The sequence below is a fragment of the Petaurus breviceps genome, unplaced genomic scaffold (assembly GCF_028583685.1).
Source record: "Petaurus breviceps papuanus isolate PSGF00001 unplaced genomic scaffold, PetGlider_PUasm1.0 90779, whole genome shotgun sequence".
In the NCBI taxonomy this organism is placed as follows: Eukaryota; Metazoa; Chordata; class Mammalia; order Diprotodontia; family Petauridae; genus Petaurus; species Petaurus breviceps.
The window spans coordinates 4,689,405-4,714,493 of record NW_027187344.1 but is presented as its reverse complement, the minus strand read 5'-3'; the positions used below and the strand labels follow the sequence as shown (position 1 = coordinate 4,714,493).

At 39.9% G+C, this 25,089-nt stretch overlaps 1 protein-coding gene across 1 annotated transcript in view; it reads left to right on the top strand.

Annotated features, from left to right (window-relative positions):
* Positions 1–25,089, top strand: part of STKLD1 (serine/threonine kinase like domain containing 1) — a 41,695-nt gene that overhangs the window by 3,586 nt on the left and 13,020 nt on the right. The window contains exons 3-10 of the mRNA XM_069069252.1: positions 5,161–5,205; positions 7,495–7,569; positions 9,968–10,072; positions 10,550–10,620; positions 12,294–12,409; positions 15,954–16,072; positions 20,248–20,411; positions 21,488–21,618. Coding sequence (XP_068925353.1) covers positions 5,161–5,205; positions 7,495–7,569; positions 9,968–10,072; positions 10,550–10,620; positions 12,294–12,409; positions 15,954–16,072; positions 20,248–20,411; positions 21,488–21,618 — 826 coding nt within the window. The remainder of the gene's footprint in view (positions 1–5,160; positions 5,206–7,494; positions 7,570–9,967; positions 10,073–10,549; positions 10,621–12,293; positions 12,410–15,953; positions 16,073–20,247; positions 20,412–21,487; positions 21,619–25,089) is intronic.

Genomic DNA, 25,089 nt, shown 5'->3' with positions numbered 1-25,089 from the left:
CAGTAAATTAATAATTATAATGATAATAAGTGAGAAGCAGCCTCACTTTCTTCTCCAGGGCCATCTGGGTCCAGTGACCAGATATAGATCAGCACAACTGGAGATGGCCCAGCTTTAGCTGAGGCAAGAGACTCAAGAAACCCATAATAGATGAATGAGTTCAAGGAGCTGAAGAATTTGTGTGGAAGAGGGATTCAGTGAATTCAATTTGTTCTTCTTGGTCCCAGAAGGTAAAATTAATAGTAGTGAGTAGAAGTTTCAAGGAGGTTGATTTAGGTTTGATATTAAGAAGTACTAACCATTCTTGAAAACTGTGCAGTAATGGAACGAGTTGTCTTGGAAGTTAGTTTCTTATCAGTGGAGATCTTCAGATACAGGCAGAATGATCACTTCTCCAGGATGATGTAGAGGAGATTTCTCTTAGCTTAGCTATGGTTCTGGCTAGGTAATGGTAATAAGAATAAAAATGGCTAGCATTTATGCAGTGCTTTAAGGTTTACAAAGCAAACCTATTTTTGCCCATTATATTTACCTATATTATCTAATTCATCCTTACTACAATCCCCTGAGGAGGTGCTAATTATTATCTGCATTTTTCAGATGAGGAAGCTGTGGCTGAGAAGACTGAGTGACTTGTCCAGGGTCATATAGCTGGTATCTGAGGCAGGCTTGGAACTTGGGCCTTTCTGACTCCTCGTTCGGTCCTGTAACAAACCTCTGATGACTTTTGGGTTCTCTTCCAACTTTGTTAATCTGTGATTCTCTTTTTTTCTTGCAAGTGAGACAGACTTTTGGGCTCTCTTTCCATGGGATCAAGGAGTGCGCATGTAAACTACTCCAGTATTTAAATAAAAGGGAATGCACAAATATAAGTAAATATACTCATCACCCTTTTGCCCCAAGGGGTATCAAATTGCTTCTTTCCTTGTTCTAAGACAGTCTTCAAATGGCTCCTCCAGTGATCCCTTGGGGGTTATCCAATCATACCAAGAGCCAAGAGCATTTTATTTGAAAGTTGTTCCTGGAAAGATGCTAAGTAAATGGTACTGGTTATCGCCCCTCACAGAATGGATCCTAAGTCATTGCCAGTAAACAAATCATAGACAGCCTTTCCCAGCCTACCTCCCAACCCTCTGAAAATGAGAAAAACAAAAGAACATGAAAGATGAAATCACAGCATTCACATGTGAAATATAAGAAATATAGATTCCCTAAAAACAGTGTTGCATAATGACACTGCTTTCCCAGAACATCCAAAGGGAGATTTAAAAAAAAAAAAACGAGGAGGCTTTCTTTTTTTAATAAACAGATCAGAACTGTGCCCACCCCCTTCCTTGTCACATACCGCCTCCAACAACCAATTATTTTCTTTACTGTTTTAAGACACTCTTAAAATGGAGCCTTGAGTAATCCCACATTTTCCATTACAGTATCCAATAACAAAACTTGCATTAATTCAATTCACTCCAATAAGCATTTATTAAGCTCTTACTATGGAGCAGGCACTAGGCTAGCTGCTGGGGATTCAAAGATTTAAAACAAATAATTATTGCCTTTAAGGAGCTTATATTCTACTGGAAAGCAATGGTGCTCTGCCCTACCATTACTGAAAACATTTCTAAAATTCAGGGCCAGGAGAGTCTTTAGGGACTGATTAATCTAACCCCTTTATTTGACAAATGAGGAAATTAAGACCCAGAATGTCAGAGGTAGGACTTGAACTACTTTCTAATTTTTAGAATTTCTAATTTAAAAATTTAGAGGTTTTCTAATTCTTTTTTTTTTGCTTGCTAATATTATGATTTATTTAAATAAGTAGAAATTTTTTACATTAAAAAAGGTGATTGCACATAAAACTGCAAATCAACTATGTACAACTTGCAACTTGCTATTCCTTTCAAATATATAATAAAGTTATCATGTAACTTTCTTTTTTTTCCTATTTTTTTCTTCCTTCCTCTCCCTCCCTCCCAGCCCCCCCCCCAAACTCCCCCATAGAAGACTACCATTAGATGGCTACAAGTATGTGTGTGTGTGTGTGTGTGTGTGTATGTATGTGAAATCATTTTAAACACACTTCTATTTATCAGTTCTTTCTCTGGATGAAGATAACATCTTCCTTTCTAGGTCCTTTGTAATTAATTTGGGTATTTATTTTCGTCAAAATTACTTAGTCACTCAAAGTCATTCTTAAAACAGTATTGCTGTTACTGCATACAACGTTCTCTTGGTTCTGCTCATCTAGCTCTGAATGAGGTCTTCTAAATTCTAAATTTGGTGTCCTGTCAACTACAGCACCCTGACTACTCTAGTCATCTTTGTGAATGGCCTTCAGATAGTTCTTGGAACAGAATTAGTCTCATGATTTTATAATCGAATTGTGTTTGCCTATGCATATACATGTGTGTGATGAATTTTTGTTTGGCTTAGTTGGTTTCTGATTATAAATAGTACGAGCTGGCAATTACCTACCATATTCACCGGTCAAGAATTCGGACTATTGCCCCCAAAGGAATTCCACCACTGAAGATTCACCAGAGTGAAGATGCAAAACAAGACAGGAGAGGCCCTGAAGGTCATACCACAAAAAGGTCCCAAAATATTTTAAGCAACATTCTTCGCAATGTTGGAGGAATATATAGAATCCTAAAGTGGCGACTTTGAAGGGGGCAGTTTTTGTCATTTGAATGTGAACCGGGAATCAGGAAAGCTTGAGTTCAAATTTTGTCTCAGATACTTAGCAATGCTGCTGGTGCCTTCCCTTTGAAATTGCCTTCCATTTACGCTGTATATGTCTTATATGTAAAGTCTTTTACATGTTGTCTCCCCCCATTGGAATGTCGGCTCGTTGAGGGCAGGTATGGTATTTTGTTTTTCCTTTATATCCCTGCCACTTAGTGCTTGACCTTAATAAGTGCTTAATGACTGGCTGCCTGACCCTGTCAGGCTGGGCTTGTTCATCTGCAAAAGAGGATCAGTAAGAGCAGTTATTTCACGGGGTCATTGGCAGGATCAAATGAGCCTCAGTAGTTTTAAACTGCATAAAGATTTTTGGGACACCCCGCATATGTGAAGTATTTGGCAAGATTTAAAGCATTGCATGTGTTGCTGTGGTTGTTGTTTATTTATAAGTTCTAGTTTCTGGAATCAGTGTATTAGGGCTCCAAAGAGTAGACACCTCTGAGATCAGGAGTGAAGTCAGAGACTATCACCCAAAGAGATGGAAGTCAGTAGTAACCAACCAGGGGTGAATGAGGTCAGCTAGCCAAAATACAAAGAGTATCATCACACCCACCCACTCCCCCAAAATGGCTTGTAACTAGGGTCTTTGAGGGTAAGACTAAGAGTGCATATGGTTTTTATATATAAATACATATTATATACATATATATAGTGTGTATATATGTATATATATATATATCAGTGTATCTTTTTTTAAGGCATTCATTTAAAATGAATTTAACAGGAAGACATGGATTGTAGTCTTGAAAACTGTAATACTCTGGCTTGAAGAAGTGTTGTAACAACAGAAGTTTGGGGTGGCCAATAAATAAGAGTGAAAAAGGAAAACTAGAGAGTTGAGGTGGTATCAGACACTTTGTCCAGCACCATGCAGTGGGGAGTGAGGGCCCTTGACCAGTCAGCACCAGCACTGGAGACCAACACATCAACAGCCAAGATACCTCTTAAAGTCAACTAAGTCTTTGTTCTGGATCTGTACTCACCAAACCACTTGCTGATATTAATTTGGTTTTCCCAACTGGACTTTCTGCTGATCAACAGGTGTAAATTTTTTAGGCCAGCTGACAATTCTATAGGAAGAATTGGGGTTTGGTGGAAAGAATACTGCAATTGGAGCTGGAAGACCCGCATTCAAATTCTGCCTCTGCCTCTTACTATTTTTCTGACCACATCATCCCTTCTAGGTCCCTTTTAGCTCTGAATTTATGATTTCAGATTCAAAATATGAATTCAGATGATTCAGTGTAGTGAAAGGTTAGACTAGATAACCTCTACAATCTTTTCTAGCTCCAAATCTCCAATCTTATTTGTATAAATTAATGTAAGAAGGGGAGATTTGATTTCCCCATATCTCCTCAATGGCTTCTGGTGGCCTTCTTTATTTAGCCCCCTATGTCTTCTGTTCATCTTAGGAGCTAGGTTGGAATCTGACTTCCACCTAGATTGATTTTTTTTTTAAAGCAATTGGGGTTAAGTAACTTGCTCAAGGTTACACGGTCAGTTATTTCTGGGTGTGGTGCTAAGTGTCTGAGCCCAGATTCGATCCCAGGTCATCCCGACTCTGGGGCTGGTGCTCTTACTCGCTGTGCCACCTGGCCACCCCTAGATTGATTTTTTGAGATGACAAGGGGTCATGCCCATCATTGTTTGTCCCATATTGCTCCCTTTCCATCCATTTGGACTCATACATGAGTCACCTGGCCTTTACAATTTATTTAATACCCTCTCTTCCACTATGACATCCCTTGACTAACTTAACTGACATTAATTAGCTGGCATTCTTACTCATCAGCTGGTGTCTCTGGTGCCTAGTGAGTTTTGTTGGGGCGAAGCAGGGCCTGATTCACCTCTGGTTGGACTGATGATAAGAAGTTTCTGTGCTTTCAGAGCTGGTGATCAGAACCTGGGTCCTGTGGTGTCCTTACCAAGGTGCAGGAACCTTATGAAATTCAGCCAGGGGGTCAATAGTTGGCCTCTCTATTCTTTTTCTCTTCTTTTCATTGCTCACTCCAATTTCCAAAGCATTTTTGGTAAAATATCAGCTTCACTGTTTCCAAGTCATTGCTTGCATTACCCTCTTTTGTGAATTAGACAAGACATATACCCTGGATCTTGGTTTGCATCCTGACTCTGCCAGTCACTCTACCTGTGTAACTTTGGACAAGTTACTTCCCCTCTCTGGGCCTCAGTTTCTTCTTTCATAAAATAAAGTACTCAGACTGGATGATCAACAAAGTCCCTTTCAGCTCTAAATCCTGTGACCTATAACCCATCCACAGCACTGAGGATAAAGAGAACACACATTATGTGATTCTTTCTATCCAGATCCTAGCCTAGAATCACAGAGGTAGTTAGGACTGCAGTGATGTTGACCAGTGGTGATAATACTATGTATTTTTTTTCTTGCCATTTGTTTAGGTGAGGTGTATTGATGAACAACATGCAAATGATGCCCTTGAGGAGGTAACTATATTTATGAGCTTTTCTTTTCTTTTTTTTCGGGTGTGGGAGTGGGGAGTGGGGGGGAGTGGGACTGAGGCGAAAGGACAAACAAAATAGGAAGTATAGATGTGGTACTTTTAAGGACAAGTAAGGCCTTAGAAGAAGAGACAAGTTTTTTTTTTGTTGAAATTAATGGTTACACAGCAATATGGAAGGGTGATCAACTGTGAAAGACTTAGCTACTCTGATCAAGACAGTGATCCAAGACAATTTCAAAGGACCCATGATGAAAAATGCCTCCAGAGAAAGAACTGATGAATTTTCAGTAAAGATTGAAGCATCTTTAAAAATTTTTTTCTTTATTTTTCTTGGTTTTGTGTGTGTATTTTCTTTTGCAATATGGCTAATATAGAAATATGTTTTGTATGACCTCAAATGCATAATCAATATCATTTTTCTGGCCTTCTCAATTGACTAAGGAGCAGGAAGGTAGGAGAGAATTTAGAGCTCAAAGTAAAAAAAGGAATGTTAAAATATATAAATATTACATATATAATTTTTTGGGGGGAGGGCAATTGGGGTTAAGTGACTTGCCCAAGGTCACACAGCTAGGTTTTGTGTTAATGTCTGAGGCAGGATTTGAACTCAGGTCCTCCCGACTCCAGAGTTGGTGCTCTATTCACTGCGCCACCTAGCCGCCCCAACATATATAATTTTTACATGTAATTGGGAAATATTTAACAAAATCAATGAAATATATTAAAATTAATGGTCGTATAAAAATCTAGTAACTAGTGGGACAAAGATATGTTTATGGGAGAATTATTTTTATAGGTGAAATGAATTTCCAAAAATCAAGTGAGATTTTAATAATTTAAATTTAATTGACATTAAATATTTAACAGTTTGTTCAGTGAATTTTATTTTCCGAAAAAATTGACTAAGTTTATTTTGTTTGTTCTAAAACCAATATAACGATAGTGGGAGGCGGGGTAGGGGATATCGGTTTTTTGCATTTTCTGGCAAAGTGAAACAAATAAAAATAGAACATAGATATATAAAATCCCATTTGGGATGGAGGAAGACAAGGCAATGTGATTGAATGCTTTTTGCCTTCACGCATTTATTCATTCATTTGTTCCTTCAAACATCTATTTAATGTACGAAAACAAATTAAAGAAGCTTACCAATTCCTCAAATAAAAAATATCATAAAATTTCATTACATGATGGGATTAACATGGTTCTGTGATTTCATTGCTTTTTCTTAGCACAGTGTCTGGCACATAGGCAGCAAATACATACTTATCCTATTTCCCTTCCTTCCCCTTGTTCCTATTAAAAAACTCCTTCTGTGCAACTTTTTAGATTTAGAGTTTACTAGAGTATTGACATATTAAGTGCCTTGCCCAAGGTCACAATGCCTGGAGGGATCAGATCAACTCTCTATCCCCTATATTAGGTCACCTCTTTTTTTATGCGGCAAAAAGTATTCCATTGCCTTTTACATGACAATGCGTCACATACTAGAAGAGAATGACCATATTTCCCTAAACTTTCTCTTTGCAAGTCCAGTTCTTTCAAATGACCCCCACAGGGCATGAGCTCTAGTCCTCTCACCATCCATGGTCATCTACCTTGAGTCTGCCAATGTCTTTTCTACAATGTGGCATGCAGAAATGGATGCCACATTCTGGTGGTCTGCTATAGAAAGAGGAAAAAGATTACTGCCCATCTTACTCTATATACTGTGACTCCCTATTAATGGAAAATAAGACTCCATTAGGGTAGGGAAAGATAGGTACCCCAGGAGAGAGATAATCTGTTAACTCTCAACACCTCTTTATAAGAGAAGACAGGAAAACAAAGGGCAGTCCTTCCCCACGAGTTTTGGAGGCAAGAGCTTCAGATCAGACCTCTCTTGGCATCCCTTCTTATGTATAGGTCATCTGGGTGCAGGTCAAGGGTTCATAAGCAAGAGAGACTGTATTTCTAAAGTGCCCTTCTGAATCTTCATTTCCATTTCCCTGTCTATTTCTGTCTCTCTTTTTCTTCCCAGTCTTTGTATTTTAATCCCTCTGTCTTTCTCCTCTCCATGCCTCTTTTTCTTCTTTCTTAATATCTTTATCTCTGATTCTTTCTGATCTCTTTCTCTGTCTCTTATACACACAGTTGCCAGTTTAGTAAATGACTTTGGGAGGCAGTGTATCAGGGAAGGTCTAGAATTTATTTGTTTCACTTTTGGTCAGGATACTGGTAAGGAATGTTGAGTAACCACTTTTAGATTCTTTTTCTGCTTCCTCCCCCATAGATGATGCCATTGCTGAAACTTCAGCACTTGCACATCTCAACCTACAAAGAACTCTTTATCACCTGGAACAGCAAGGTAAGGGCAAGTCAGTTCCCTAAGCATCCCCAAAGGTCAAAGTCCTGGACCTTTTGCCTGACTGATTTAATATTTAATGGGCTATGTGAACCAAACAAATCCAATGCAAAGTACACTTCCTGGGTCCTGGAAGCCAACCAGGGGAAGGGCAAAATATTCTGGGACTTTGGTCTTCCAATCTTAAATTTTGATCTTTATCATATGCTAAATTGGGGAGGGGGGAAGGGAAATAGAGCAGTTAGAGGGTTGACTGAAGGCATTCTGCCAGGTTTAGTGTCCTGAGCTCCAAGAGTAGAGGGACTAAGTTGCCAAGTTCTGTATATCCTTAAAAAGGATATTAAATAAAGACCTCTTATTCAAGGTAAACAATGAAGAGCTCTGCCTCTACCCTAGTGAGTCAAGGTAGGCTTCTGGAAGGAAGTGGGTTTTGTGGCTAGTTTTGAAAGAGAGGAGTGATAAACCAGGCTTCTCAGGATGGCTCTTCTAAAACCTCCCATTTAAGGAGAGCACCCAGGCCAGCCATATCTTTTGTCTTTATTCTTCTCTTGACTATACTCTGGACTTTCTTTTCTTCAAACTGCAGCCCTCCCATACAACCACACACTCACTCCTTTACCACTTTCTTTATATGCTGTCTTTCCCCATTAGAATGCCTTGAGGGCAGGGGCTGTCTTTCCACTTTTATTTGAGTTCCAGCCCTTAGCACTTTGTCTGACACATAGTCTGTTGACTGACTAGACTTGGCTGAGGTGGCATTTTCTAGCATTTGACTTCTGAGATTTTTTCCACCCTGACAGGAGCAAAACTATAGAAGCCCATTCTTAGTTTCCAGGATTGAGAAAACGATTCTAAATCTTTTCTGCTTTTACTTCTTGTTAATTTAATTTTTTTAATTATGAAATTAAGAACCTCAAAAATCTCATGCATTTCAAAATACAAAGAACAGAAAAGGGGATTGTATCTAAAACCTTTAACTTCCTTTACACATACGTACCATTTGTTTAAATTTGATGATGAAATGAGCATTTATATAACACCCACTATGAGCCAGGCACTGTTTTAAGGTCTTCACAATTATCTCATTTAGTCCTCATAGCAAACCTGGGAAATAGGTGTTCTTATTATCCTCATTTTATAGTTGAGGAAACCAAGGCAGACAGAGGTCAGGTGACTTGACCAGGGTCATGCAACTAGTAACTCCTGAAACTGGATTTAAACTTGGATCTTTCTGACAACCATAAATTGAATGTTTGCTTTCGCCTGATCTTATTCACTTTCCACTTTGAAGGCCCCTGTGCCTCTCATTGAAAACTAGCTTAAACAAGATATTTCCCATCCAAGTTTGGACAGATGATCAGTGACTCGCTGATGAATTTTTTACGTTGCACCTAAGAGCAGAAGGGCTTTTCAGGGAAAAGCACTAGACTGAGAGTCAGAAAACATGGGTTCAAGTCCCAATTCTGCCATTCTTTGCTCTGTCACTGCTCTAAGTAATTTCTTCTTTTTAGGGGAAGGGATTGGACAGGATCAGTATTTCTCAAACTGTGCTGCAAGGGACCCTAAAATGTTTGTCATTGTTGTTGTTTCATTTGATCCTTATGTTGATTACTAATACTCATTAAAAAGAATAACTAGAAGATCTTACTACAAAAGTCCTGCCAAAGTTTTGTTTAACCTGAAATGTTCTACCACTGTGGAAAAGTTTGAGGACCGGGAGACTAATCAAGAAGCTCTTATTTTTGTGATTAATTTCCCTCCAAAGCTGGCTCTATCTCTCTATCCACCCACCCACTTACCAATGATGAGGACCAAGGAGAGGTGAATCCTGATGGACATAGACATATGTAAAATCCCTGAGCAGAGTGGGAAAGAGGCTCCATTACTAACTGCATTTTAAAATAAATGCTTATTGGTCAATTGACCAATTTATTTCCTACTGGGAATCCTAGCAAGCCTGGGAGAGTGAGTTATGGGAAAGAGGGATGCATGGTGGCAGCAAATGGCTTACTAGATGAATTTTTGAGCTCTATCAGGGGATCTTGAGGGACTGAGTGGTACAATGGAAACAGTCCTGGAATCCTACGACCTTGATTTAAATCCTACCTTGGATACTTGTTATCTGTATGATTTTGAACAAGTCACAACCTCTCTAGGCCAATTTCAAATAATGGGTTGACTTAGATGGCCTCTGAGTTTCCTTCTTTCATCTCTAGATCAGTGATCAGCTAAACAAAATAAATAGTTGCAAAGATTCCTCCTATCTCTAACAGTCTATATTCTAAAGTCTCTCCCAGTTCTGAAATTCTATGATAAAGGCCTATTATAAATATAAGCTGTATCCCAAATGCTAGATATCATGACAAGATTGGTGCTAAACTAGGGATACTCTCTTGTGCAGATTTCCTCTGTGTTTCTTTGCCTGGTGATGAGGTACTCAAGGAAAGGAACCTTAAGTGATCTGATCGCAGCACATAGAGACCTGAAGAAGAAAATGGACCTTATGGTAAAACCTGTTAGAGAAGCTAGCTCTAAAGGAGGCCCACTGGAACCCTTGCCTTACTTCTTACTTGGCCCATAAGGTGTAATGAGGGAAACAAGAACCCTATATGGGGTGGGGACATCAGGCTTGGCAGAGAGGGACCATGCTCTGCCATTGATTAAATCAAACCATGTCCACCTGTAAAACAGGCAGCACCCACACCATCCTGCTTCTGTTGGCAAATTGCACTCTTAGAATTCTTTGGGCTACATTCATTTGCCTGGTCACAGAGATACTAAGAATTCATTACAGAAAAGGAAATGGCTTGTTTTGGTCCTTTTATTTTTTTCTTGTTAGCCTTTGTCAATCCTCAGGTATGTCCCAAGGAGAAAGGAAACAACCACCTCTTCTAATTGGTTTAGACATTCGCCTTCCTGAAGACAGAGAGAAGGCCTCTCTCAAGGTTCTTCTAGCTCTGTGATTCTATGGATTCTTTCTCAGATAATGGAAAAATTCCTGGGGCAGGTAATAGATGCTGTGGAGTACCTGCATGAGATGAATATGATTCACAGGTGACTTGGAATTCTAGATTTTTTTGTAGATGGCTCCTTTCTTACTAAATAATAATTCCCATTTGTAGAGCCCTTTAAAGGTTACTTTCTCACACCAACCCTATAAGTCTGGTAATTAAACTATTATTATCCCCAGAGAGGTCAAGGGATTGCCCTGGTTTGTACAACTAGTCAGTATCTTGAACACAGGTCTTGAGACTCCCTAGATCAGCTCTTTTCAATGGCATGACCTGAGTCTTACTTCTGAAGTATGTGACTAACATGTAGGTAAGAGAGGTTGGATCAATTCCATGATTATCTGGGCACCAAATAGAGGAGAAGAGCACTATTGTTGGTAATTAATATGTTTCAGTGGAAAAACGACTGAACAATAAAGAAACTCTGGGAAACAGGCAGAGAGGTAAAATGTCATCAGTGTAACCTTTGCAACTGGGCTCTTTTCTTACTCCTGCATAAAAGTGAACAGACAGGTGTGGGCTATTCTAAAGTACAAGATGCCAGATAACAAGAATCCAAGGGGATGAGATTAAGCCCTGTTTGTAATCTTTGCTCTCTGCTTGGTGAGGAAGTATATAATTTGAGGTTTGGAGCAGACAGTATTCAGAGATGAAGTTTTAAAATATTCCTAACTCTGATACTTTTCTTCCTTGGGCAAGTCACTTTATTCCTCAATTAACTCCTTTTTTTCTTTTTGGAGGGCAATTGGGGTTAAGTGACTTGCCCAAAGTCACACAGCTAGTGTGTCAAGTGTCTGAGGTCACATTTGAACTCAGGTCCTCCTGATTCCAGTGCCGGTGCTCTATTCACTGCACCACCTACCTGCCCCAATTAACTCTTTCTGTAAAATGAAGTGGTAATGTTAGGTGACTGCTGAGGTCCCTTTCAGCTCAAAACCCTTGCAAGGGGAAGGGAATGGAATAAGTATGTATATACCACCTACTATATGATAGGCACTATTGTTCTGTTATTTCACTTGGATTTGACTCTTCCTGACTGGGGTTTTCTTGGCAAAGACATGCAAGTGATTTGCTATTTCCTTCTCCAGCTCATTTTACAGATGAGGAAATTGAGACAAACAGGGTTAAGTGATTCGCCCAGTGTCGCACAGCTAGTAAGTGTCTGAGTCTAGATTTGAACTCAGGAATATGAATTTCTTAACTCCAGGCCCAATGCTCTGCCCACTGAGCCACCCAGCTGCCCTAGACACTGTGCTGAGGGTGTTTTACAAATATAATTTCATTTGATCCTCACAACAACCCTGGGAAGTAGGTGCTATTATTATCCCCATTTTACAGTTGAAGAGACTGGGGCAAACAGAAGTTAAGTGAGTTGCCCAGAATCATATAGCTAGCAAGCATCTAAAGCTGGATCTGAACTTAGGACTTCCTTATTCCGTGCTTAGTGCTCTATCTATCTACTGTGCCATGTGCTACCTCTTGGGAGCCTAAATTTTCTAAGAATAGAAAAATGTGTAAGTTATATGGTAGAGAGGGCTTCTGTCTTCAATAAATATTATCAGCCTCAAGGGATTTTAAAAAGAAGGGGATATGAACATCTGGTTTGGGGTCAGGGTGTAAGGGTGGGGACTGGTGAGCTGTTGCTTCTGCTGCTGTTGCTTTGTTATCTGCACCCAGAACCAGTTTGAAGCGATAATGCCCTTATTTTTATTTCAGGAATATCAAACCATCCAACATTATAATGATAGATGAAAGCTACTGCATGCTTGAAGACTTGAGCGTGGAAACTCTGATGCTTGATGAGGCAAAGTGGAAGATCCGAGCCATAGAAGGTAGTTCTGCCTGGCCTCCAATGGTTTTGGGAAGCAATATTCAGCATTTTCCATAGCTGCTGGGGACTTCTCTGCTATGCTCAAAATGGAATCAGTCTGGCTTTTGGCAAACTAAAGTAACCTTAGTTCCGTTGCCTTCTCCAAATACCTGAGAGTTGGCAATGCCAAAGTGTGCCCAGGTCATTATGGGGCAGGGCTTTAGGCACATGGTGGATGACAAGTTTGTTGAATCAATAAATGAAGCTTCTAGGACACTAGGCTGAGTGCTATACATGTATCTGGTTCAAGAGTACAACCTTAACCACATCAAAAAGAACAAAAAGATATGACAACTGATCAAATATTGCGTTTGTGTAAATTACTGTAAGACAGGTAACACCAGCACACAGGAGGGCTGCTAGCACAACTTCACTTGATCTGGTCAGATAGGAAGACAGCTTTGAAGGGGCTAGTAATCTTACTTTATTCTAGTCTAGTCTTCTCACAAGGGTTTCTGATAATGGGAGCACCAACTCCTACAGCATTCTCTAGTCACCAGGCATGGTGATTCTTGTAGGGGCTGGTGAGAAGGGGTGACAACTACCCCTACATCTCAATGGGGTCAATCGAGACAGGCACAGCTTGTGTGCTCCACTGAATCCCCTTAAGCCTCATGAGGCAAGCACAGATTCCCCACCCCAAGCCTTGATGGGGGCCAGTCAAGGCACACACAGCATTCCAGCTTGTGCATTCAACCCTAAGGGTTCCCATTCACTGACTAGTGCCCACCTGCTTTATAAGGCAACAGACAAGGAAGGTGTATTGCCAACAATAGCCTCACAAGTTCACCTTACCTCATATCTGTATCTCAGTGTAAGTCACAGTACATATTTACAATTTAAGCACAAATGTTTATATTATTTATCATTATATAATGCTGTGCAAGAGTGGTGGAGATGTTTTGAACCATAATCGTGAGAACTCATATCTAAAACCTAGGAAAAAGAGATTGTTATGGCTATGGATCCTGGGAACTAAACCATAATAAATAATAACAAAAATCCATCTTACTTACAATCACAACACCAACATTACAAAAATTCAGAGGCAGCATGATTTAGAAGAAATAGTCCTCGATTTGGAATCAAAGGACGAGGGCTCCAATCCTAGTTCTGCTACTATGAGCCCTTGGTAAATCACTTCCCCTTTCTGGAGCTCGGTTTCAAAGCTTCATAAGCTAATCCCCTCCTACCTTTCTGGTTGTTTTACACCTTACTCCCCAATACACACTGTTCAGTCCAGTGACACATCTCTCCTGGCAGCTCCATGAACAGGACACTCCATTTCTCAGTTCTGAATATTTTCTCCGGCTATCCCTTGTGCCTCCTCCACTCTGGCTACTGATGTCTGTTGTTTCCTTTGTCTCGACTAAAATCCCTCCTTATATGGAAAGCCCTAATTAACCCCTGTTGATTTCAGTGCTTTTCCTCTTTTAATTACTTTCTATTTATCCTGTATATAGCTTGCTTTTCATATATTTGTTCACATGTTGTCTTCCCCCTTAGATTGTAAACTCCTTGAGGAAGGAGCTTTCTTTGGTATCTTTTTGTATCCCCAGAGCTTGGCATAGTGCCTAGTGCATAGTAAGCACTTGATAAATGTTTATTTATTGATTAATCTGTAAAATAGGGAGATTGGGCTGAATGGCTTCAGAGGTTTCTTCCAGTGCTAGATCTAATGATTCTCTAAGAGAAAGAATTTTCACCATTTCACCATTTTCTTTGAAATGAAATTATTCAAGCAACCTCTCTTGACCCCTCCAGGTCACCATCACCTCGGGCAGTAGCCAACAAATTCCTAACTTTTTAGAGAAGTCTTTGTTTAGTAGTTTGAGGTTTTTAAAAAAATTTTTTTGTCATGTCCAACTTTTCCTGACCCTTTTTGAAGGTTTTCTTGGCAAAGATATTGGGATTTGCCATTTCCTTCTCTAGCTCATTTAACAGATGAGGAAACTGAGACAAACAAGGGTCAAGTGACTTGCCCAGGGTCACATAGCTAGTAAGTGTCTGAGACCAGACTTGAACTCATGAAGAAGAGTCTTCCTGACTCCAGGTCTGGCACTCTATTCACTGCACCACCTAGATACCCCTTTTTAGAGGAAGGGGCACAACCAATGTAGTTCTGGGTAATCTGCTTCAGGGAAACATCACAGGTCTGGAGAAATTCTAAGGAAGAACAGCTTAGATGATAAAGGGGAAAAGGCTAAGAAGTAGGTCAGCAGGGTTTGAAGCTTGAATACAATCATTTTAGGTTAGTTAGAACAACAGTCAGTGAATTATTGAGCACATGTGCTGAGTACTATGTTGAAACCTGAGGATACAAAGACAAAAGTGACCTAATCCCTCTTCCCAAGGTGTTTGAACAACAAATTATTTCCTTCCCTGCTTAAAGAGGTTCCGATTACAGATCCCTAAATGAGCCCACAGGATTTATATAAGGGATATCTCACAAAAAGCAAGGTTTCACTCATGGAGCCCTATCAAGTAAAAAGACTCAGTAGAAAGCAATGATACTGCTGCCACTGCCGAAAATGTTTCTAGCATTCTGGGATCCATCGTTGAAAGGGTGCTTAGAGTGCATCTATCCAGCCCAAGTCCCCCATTTTACAGATGGGAAAACTATGATTCAGGGGAGGGTAAAGGACTTAGATACCCAAGGACATGCAGCTGGTTTATGGCAGAACCACACAATAGCTAGTAAATACACGAACCCTAAGAAGTAGTATAGACTGGAATGAATAACAATAAACACATTACCTTTAATTCATTCAGTCGATGAACAAATTTTTATGGAACACTTGCTAATGTGTGAGATACTATATTAGACCCTGCATTTGTAACAACAACAACAAAAACAATCCTTCACATTGGCATGGCATCTTCCCATGTTCAAAGCACTTTCACCTCCATTATACGATCTAGAATTTAGTAATAACAAATGAAGTATGAAGGGCTGGGATTATTATCCCTTTTACAGATGAGGAAACTAGTCTAGAATTGTAAAATGACTAGCTAATAAGTGGCAGAATACTATCCTCTTTTCATAATGTCTGTAACTCGTTAGTAAAGGAAATGGGATGTCTGAGAGATGTCTCTAACCTTTGACATTGAAAGTAACACCAGGGAGGATGGTTGTGTCCTTTTACTATATATCCTAATTCATTGGTATCTTGATAATCAGATTTGACTAGATTATTTCTAAGATACTTGTCTAGCTCTGCCTTTCTCATTCAATGACTTCTTGTCTTTGTCATGGTGAGTATCCTAGGCTGGTTAGACTATATCTGACCCAGTGTGGCAATGTTTATATCCATCCACCTACCCCGACCCCAGCCTTCTCTAGAGGCAAGTATGATGTGGGCTGGGAGTCTTCTCCTTGGGTGTTTCTGGTGTGGAGGGTTGCCAGCAGACTAGGCCAACTCTAAGGCTGATGCAGGAGCCGAGTTTCTCTACGCCAAGATGGGCCACCAGAACTAAAGATGTTTTCCCAAACTTGCTCCCAACAGACCCTTACTTCAAGTCCTGGATGGCTCCCGAAGCTCTTGAATTTGTATTCAGCCCTAAATCAGACATCTGGTCTCTTGGCTGCATTATCCTGGACATGGCCAGTTGTTCGTATGTGAACGTGAGTCCCCCAGCAAGCCCTTTCCTCTCCTTTCCCTCCTACGTCTTCCACTAGATGGACAAAAGTAGTTGATGAGCAGAATAGTTACCTTGGGGCTTCACCAAGCACCACTTATCCCATCCCTTCTTGTGCTTTAACTGAAGGAATAGGCTCTGGGCAAACCTTTGTCCTATGGTCTTTAAGAAATAAGCCATTCATATCTCCCTTTTCCTCCCCAAAATGTTTCCTCCTATCCCATTTGTCATACTGATAAGGTCTGGGTTCCCTGGATGCCTCTCTGTTTGACACCTTTGTGTCCCATGTTCATGCTGCCTGTCACACCTTCATCCTTCCAGCCTTAGCCTGTTTCTGCCTGGCAAGATCTCATCCATCATTCAAGAACCATCCCAAATGTTGCCTCCTCCAACAAGCTTTCCTAGAATCCCTCAGCAGGAAGTATTCCTCTCCCTGCTCTGTTCTCCTTTGCCACTGTATTCCTACTTATCTCATAGCATTCATCATAGACTGCCTTCTAGGATACAGGGTGTCCCAAAAGCCTTAGTGAAACTTTAAGCTATTGAGGCTCATGATAATAAAGCTTTTAATGATATTAAGCTTAAAACTCCACTAAGACTTTTGGGACATCCTATATAATATGTGTACATGTCATCACACAGAATCTTAGAGTTGGGAGGACCCCAGGGGTCATCTGGTGCAAACCATACCTGAACAAGCATCTCCCTAACTAACTTCTCCTGGGCAAGGAGCCATCTAGCTTGTGCTTGAATATCTTCCAATTGTCAGGACATTTTTCCTTACAGTCTAAACCTGTCTCTTAGTAACTTCCACACAATGCTCCTAAATCTACCTTCTACAGGGAAGCAAACAAATCTAGTACCCCCTTTTGGGGGGGGGCAATTGAGGTTAAGTGACTTGCCCAGGGCCACACAGCTAGGAAGTGTTCAAGGTCGGATTTGAACTCAAGTCCTCTTGATTCCAGGGATAGTGCTCTATCTACTGTACCACCTAGCTGCCCTTAATCCCTCCTTCTATATGACATCTTTTCTCTCCCAAGTCTTCTTTTCTCAAAGCTTAAATATTTCTAGTAGTTTCATCTAATCCACATAAGGCAAAGCTTCTTACCATCCTTTAATCAACAGACTAATCAACAACCACTTATTAAGCATTTATTACCTAGGTGCTGGGAACAAAAAGATAAAATTGAGTCAGTCCTTGCCCTCAGGGAGCTTCTGGAAATACTGAAGGATACAAGTGATTGGAGGCAGTCAAATGCTGATTATAGAGTGCTAAAGAGAAGTAGATTGGGCAGGTGGAGATGTCTAGGTAGCAGTTGGAGACACAGAACTAGAGCTTCCTAGATGTGGGTGTAATAGGAATAATCTGCCTAGAGATGCTAGGCAGACTCACCCACTGACAGCAGAAAGATAAAACTTGAGATTCTAGGACTAAAGGAGACTGAAAAAGATTAGTCAGACAGGAAGGAAGAGAACCATGACTGAACAGTGTCACAGAAACCCAGGGAAAAGAGAGTCTCTAGAAGGAGAGGGTGTTCAAAAGCATCTAACACCACAGAATTGTCAAGAAAGAAACCTAAGAAAAGGCCTTTGCAGTAAAGAGATCATTGGTCACCTTGGCAAGAACAGTGTCAGTCTAGTGATGAAAAGAGTCAGGAAACAGTCTGCAAGAAGGGAGGAAGAAGTGAGAAAGGGTACTAGTGGAGAGAACTCTTTTTTTTTTAGGTATTTGGCTATGATGACAGGGTTGAAGAAAGTTCTTTAAAAATATTTTATTTATTTATTTTAATTTAGCATTTTATTTTCCCCAGATACATGTAAAAACAATTTTTTAACATTTGTTTTTAAAACTTTGAGTTCCAAATTCTCTCCCTTCCCTCCCACCCCCCTCTTTGAGAAGGCAAACAATTCTTTTTAGAATTATTTCAATATAGGCTATACATGTATAGTCATGCAAACCATTTCCATAATAGTCATGTTATGAAAGAAAACTTAGACAAAAAAAAAAACTCAAGAAAAATCAAGTAGAAAGAAGTATGCTTCAATCTGTATTGACACCATCAATTCTTTCTCTGGGGATGGATAGCATTTTTCATCATACTCCAGAGTTGTCTTGTATCGTTGTATTGCTAAGAATAGCTAAGTCATTCACGGTTGGTCCTTAGCATATTGCTGTACCTTTGTACATAGTATATTTCACTTTGCATCAACTCATGTAAGTCTTTCCAGGTTTTTCTGAAAACATCCTGCTCATCATTTCTTATAGCACACTAGTATTCCATCATAAATTGTTCAGCCATTCCCCAGTAATTTCCAATTCTTTGCCACCAGAAAAGAACCCCCATAAATATTTTGGTATATACAGGTCTTTTACCTTTTTTTAAAAAATCTCTTTTGGGATACAGATCTAGTAGTGGTATTGTTAGGTCAAAGGGTTTACATGGTTCCAAATTTGGGGCATAGTTTCAAATTGCTCCACCAACTGGTTGGATCAGTTCACAACTCCACCAACAAAGCATTAATGTCTCTTTTTTTCTCACATCCCCTCCAACATTCATTGTTTACCTTTTCCATCCTATCAGCCAATCTAATAGGTATAAGATAGTATCTCAGAATTGTTTTAATTTGAATTTCCCCAACCAATAGTGAATTAGAGTATTTTTTTCATATGGCTATCGATAGCTTTGATTACTTCACCTGAAAATTGATCATATCTTTCAATCATTTACCAATTGGGGAATGACTCTTGTTTGTATAAATTTGACTCAGTTCTATATGTTTGAAAAATGAGACTCTTATCACAGAAACTTGCTTCAACATTTTCTTCGCGGTTGCTATTGCTAACTATATTTCCTTCCATCCTATTCGCCCCCCCCCATTTATTCTATTGCCTCTCTTTTCACCCTGTCCCTCCTCAAAAGTGTTTTGCTACTAACTAATCCCTCCCTCAAGAAATATTCTATTTTTTTTACCAATTACATGTAAAAACAATTTTTAACATTCAATCTTTAAAAATTTTGAGTTCCAAATTTTCCCCCTCCTTATTTTTGCCTGGCAAGATCCCATCCATCATTTAAGGACTATCCCAAATGCTATCTCTTCCTAAAAGCTTTCCTAGAATCCCCCAGCAGAAAGTACTCTTTTCCCAGCTCTTAACTTCTTTGCCATCCTCTCCCTCCTTCACTTCCCCCCTCCTTGAGACAGTTAAACAATTTGATATAGATTATGTATGTGAAATCATGTAAAACATATTTCCATAATAGTCATGGTGTGAAAGAAGAAACAGACCAAAAGGAAAAAAAACATGAAAAAATGAAGAAAGCAAAAAATAGCATGCTTTGATCTGCATTCAGACTCCATCAGTTATTTTTCTGGAGATGGATAGCATTTTCCATCATGAGTCCGTTGATACTGTCTTGGATTATCAGATTGCTGAGAATAGGTAAATCATTCACAGTTAGTTGATCATCAGACAGTATTGCTACTGTTGTGTACAATGTTCTCTTGGTTCTGCTCACTTCACTTTGCATCAGTTTGTGTAAGTCATTCTAGGTTTAAGAAAGGTTTTTTGTTTGTTTGTTTTTAAGGATGGAAGAGATCTGAGCAACAGGAATGAAGTCACTGGATATGGAAGTTGAAAATTAGGGAAAGAGAGGGGATAAGTTGAGAACAGCTTCCAAGAAGAAAGAGAAGGGGATGGGATCAAGGGTATAAGAGGAAGAGTTGATATTAACAAGGAGAAAAGGCCCCCACATCTTGTCATCACCATCATCATCCCACTTGTCCCCCTCTGGAGGACTCCTGTCTATTAATGTCTTTTTAAAAATATGGTGACAGAAGTGAATACAAAAGTGCAGATGAGGTCTGACCAGGGCACAGGGTACAGTGGTATTATCACTGCTACTGAGCTCCTTGAGAGCTGGGACCATGTCTTATCCATCTACTACCATTTCCTGAGCATAGTGGTCTCTAACAAGTTTTGTCAAGGGCATGAATAGATCCCTTCCATCTTTCCCATTCTTGATTCTTTGTTCTGATTCCATGGTTTTAAGTCCATTCTACTCTTATCATTCTTGGCTCTATATTCTAAGATTTAAGTTCTAAGGGTATTTTAGGTTCTGTGAGTCTATGAATGAATGAATATCCTTTTTTTCTCCTCAGAAAAGAGATGCCTTGGCTACAAGAGAGGCAATTCGACAGCATCCTAAAAAGCTACTAAAAGCACTGGAGAAAATTCGGAAGAATGATATAGCCAAAGCTGATGGCATTATTGACCTTTTGATAGCAATGCTTCATATTAATCCAGAAGAAAGAATATTAGCAAAGTGAGATTTGAACTTTTGTCTCAAAATTTCACTCTATTTTTCTTGATGTGAAAGCACTTTGAAAAAAACTCATTAAACAGAAGCACTCTACATTGGTATGGGCCATAATTTGTAACATAGCTGCCAACAAAGCTAATGTGATCCTAGGGGACATTTACAGATGTGAGAGGGGGGCATGTTGGTTTCACCATCCTTCTCCTTGCTATTGTGACCAGGTCTGGATGTCCCATTTTAGGAAAGACATTGACATACTGGAACCAATGCAGAGAAGGGGGATGGGGAGGCTGAGAGGACTGGAAATGATGCTAGACAAGAATCTGTGACAGGACCTGGGGTTGTCTAGCATGGGAAGGAGAATATTTAGGTAGAACCGGATAGCTATCTTTGATTGTCTGAATGATTGACAAGTAGATTAAGGATCAAACTTGTTCTGTTTGGTCCCTAGGAGTAGAACTAGGAACAATGAGTTGGAAGGTACAGAGGGTCAGTTTTAGAATGGGTGTAAAAATTTTTTTTGTTAATTGTAGCTATTAAAAAATAGAAATATAAAAAATTGTTGTAGAAAATAGAGATTATAGAAAATAGGAAAAAAATAGAGCTGCCTTGGGAGATGATGGATTCCTCTAACAGGAGGTTTGCATGCATGAGCTAGATGGCCACTTGTCAGAGATATTGGAGGATAGCTTTCTGCTCACATCTGGATTTAATTAGATGCCTGCTGAGTTCCCTTCTGCATCCAAATTCTGTGATTCTATGATTTTAATGTAGAGTTCCAAGCCCTGGTTCAGGGGATAGGAACCCTGAGTTTCATTTCCGACTCCTCCATGAGGTAGCTATGTGCTCTTAGGCAAATCACTTGAACTCTCTGGTACTCAGTTTTCTCATCTTTAAAATGAAGATAATATTTACCCTGCTTTCCAGGGCTTGGTGAGGCTCTAGTTGGAGACTATGTGTAAAAATGTTTGGTAAACTGTAATCCATCACATATAGGCATGTATTGATTGTTAGTTATTCTAATTACTATTTGTCTGTAGTAGATTCCTGGCTTCATCCTTTGTTCTCTTTTGCTTCCTTAGGGATCTAGTGAATTTTCCCTTCGCAAGAGATTGTTTGTTGGCTTCTGGCATACCTCTGTCTATAAGAAAGCATCCATGGCCTACATCTATCACTGAAACCCTGCTGCAAGGAGGACTCCCAAGTGTATTAGGTTACTGGGCAAGCAGGGAGCAAAGGGTGGTGTTAGGGAATGATCAGGAACCATCAGGTGGGATCTATCAAATGACTTGGAGAAGTGCAAGAAGCTTCTCCTACCCTCTCCCCAAGTTGTGGTCCATGTCATTTCCTGCTCCATGCTCTCTAGACACAGAGAACTGGTTCCAGGTCTCATCTATCTCTTTTGCATCCCTACCCAACCCCCGATCTCCGCCCCCCACCCCCATGTGAGATCTGTGGTCTAAAAGGAAGCCAATGGAAACAATTACCTTGGAACTGTTATCTCAAATTTAGTGATAAATAGAGCCCTAGGCCCACTTGAACACCTTACTCCATCTAATATACTAGAACCGATTCGATTCAACAAACATCAAGCACCCAAATTGTGTCCAATTCTATGTTTGTCTTGAAGGATACCAATGTAATGTGGATGAACTGACCTAGAAGAGCATTCACTGGAGCATATACAAATAATCTCTTCTTTGTTCTGTTCCATGGCTTGGAAAAGTGGGAAGAGCCTGAATCCCATTATGCAAGACTAAAAGACTTGGACCTTGTGAGGACAGAAAGTTCTCTAATTGGCTGCTGAGTAGAAAGTTGGCTCTTACAATTGCCTTGGAAGTGTAGGGCACTGGTGGAGAACACAACCTGTAAACAAATAAGCATAAAAGAACGGCAGGCTGTGATTGGGACAAAGGAAGGATTCAAGGTGGTCTAGAATAATCTGAGGAGGGAGATTTCTTTCAGCTGGTGTGGATCAAAGAAGGCTTCATGGAGGAGCAGACAGATGCCTGAGCTAGGAAATGTGGAGTGTTCAAGGAATGCATGGAGGATGGCTTAGAAGGACAGCAAGTAGAAGAGGGCAGGATGCAATGGGGAAGTCTGCTGGTCCAGTTTGGCTAGAATTTAGAGTACATGAAAAGCAATCCTGTGAACTAAAGCTGGAGAGGTTGTGGAGGTCTTTAAATGCCAGGACTTAGTATTTTATCTTAGAGACAGTAGGGAACCCTGGAAATATTTAAGCACGGGAGCTATATGCTCAGACCCCTACCTTCAAAAGATTATTTTGGCTTATGGAGGCTAGTTTGGAGAGCAGTAGAGACTGGAGGCAGGGGACTAGTTAGGAGATCATTTCAGTAATGCAACAGAGAGGCAATATGGGCTTGCACTGGAGTAGTGGCAGTGTAATTGGAGAAGAGGGGATAGACATAAGACACATTGTGGAGGTCAAAATCAATAGATCTTGACAACTGATTAGATTGGAGGAGTGCAAGAAACACCACAAAGCTTCCCCCACCCTATCCCCATGCTATGGCTCATGTCCTTACTGCCATATGCCCCTGCCCCATAGGAAGGCAATGAATGAAAGGGAAGATCAAATATCACCTTCAAAGCTTTGAGCACAGATGACTAGAAGGATGGTTGTATCATCAAAAAAAAATGAGTTGGAAGGAGGGGTAGGTTTAGAGGGGAAAGTGACAGGTTCAGCTTTGAACATACTGAGTTTGAGATACCTGTTACACATCCAAGTGGAGATGTTAAGCATTCACCGGTGCTTAGAGGACTGGAGTTTAGTGGAAAGATTTGATCTGGAAGTGATTTGCATAGAGGTATTGGTTGACATTATGGGAGTGGATACTACCCCCTAGAGTAGGGTTATAAAGAGGGAATAGGGACAGAGTGACATCAGACACTCACACAATAAGAGAAGCATAAACCAGAGAAGGAGACTAAGAAAGTGAGGGCAGAGAGGCAGGAGGAAAACCAGAAGAGCAGTGTCGTGGAGGTCAAGGGAAAAAAAGAGTGTCCAAAAGAGAGGGGTGGTTAAGAATTTCAGATGCTGCCAAAAAGTCAAGAAGCATGAGGACGAAGGAGACTTTATTAACCTTCCTGTAGCACCACCCTGATTGTGTTGCTGCCTTATTCACAAGCTGTAAGTGGTGTACAGTTGTTCAGTATATAATTCAAACTCCAGGGGCCATTATTGAAAACCTTCCGTTCACTGACCCCAGCCTACCTTTCCAGACTTCTCTCCCAATGCCCCCTTACATATCACCTACACTTCAGCCAGACCGAACTTCTCATTGTCTGTCTCCAGCACACCCAAACTGTCAAACTCTGTATCCTTGCTCATACCATACTTTCCCCCACATCATCTCTTGCTGAAATCCAACCCATCCTTCAATATCCACATAAATCCCATATCTCCTCTGTGTATGTGGGACTGAGCTGGTGAGTCATTGTTCTGTGTTTACCAACATGTATGACTCAGGTAAGAGACTACAGTTCTCTTACCAGATGCTATTTCTCCTAAATCATGCAGTGTGGAATTTAGCTGACATTAAGTAAGCCGACCAGACTAGGTTTGATTCAGGTTAAGTGTGAAAGCAGCCATACTCACATCTGAAGTTCTGGCCCCCAGTTTAATTTAGTAAGGAATCCTTCTGAGTGTTTGTGACCTTTCTTGGAAATGACCAAAAACCCTGGGCTAGAAGTTCCATTCTCTAATCATCTAGGCCAATGGTTCTCAGATGTTTTAGTCTTAGGACCACTTTACACTCTTAAAAATTACTGAGGACCTCAGAGAGCTTTTGTTATCTAGGTTAGCTCTATCAATATTTACCAAATAAGGAATTGAGAACAAAAATTCTTTAAAGTTATTAATCCATTTAAAATAATAATAATTAACTTATTACACATTAACATTACATTTTAATGAAAAACAGCTTTATTTTACAAAACCAAAACAATGACTGAGAGTGGCATTGTTTTACACATTTTTGCAAATCTCTTTAGTGTCTGGTTTAATAGAAGACAACTGGATTCTCATATCGGTTTCTGCATTCAATCTATTATAATATGTTGTTCTTGTTGAAGTATATGAAGAAATCCAACCTCACACAGATATGTGATTGGACAAGGGAAAAAAATCTTAATAGGCAAATCATCTTAATTTTTTTTTGGCAAGGAAATCAGGGTTAAGTGAATTTCCCAGGATCATACAATCTTAGTATTATTATCACAAAAATAGTTTTGATCTTGAAGATATTCTGAAAGGGTCTTGGAGATGTCCAAGGGGCCCGAGAGCCACACTTTGAGAACTGTTGATCTGAACTATCCTGTCTGCAGGCAGGGCTGCAACTTTTTACCCATGGGTTGATAGTCATCTGTTCTATTTTGAATGAATTCTTGGAGAGGGATACTTAATAGAAATTTATTGTTTAAAGAAACCCAGTCTTTCTCATTATCTTCATTTCTTCCTCTTTGGACTCCCATGAAGAGGGCGCAGGAGCAGGTGCTGAATACTGGAGAACTATGACAAGTTTTCTTCTTTCTTTCCTTTTTTTCCTTTCTTTCTTTCTTTCTTTCTTTCTTTCTTTCTTTCTTTCTTTCTTTCTTTCTTTCTTTCTTTCTTTCTTTCTTTCTTTCTTTCTTTCTTTCTTTCTTTCTTTCTTTCTTTCTTTCT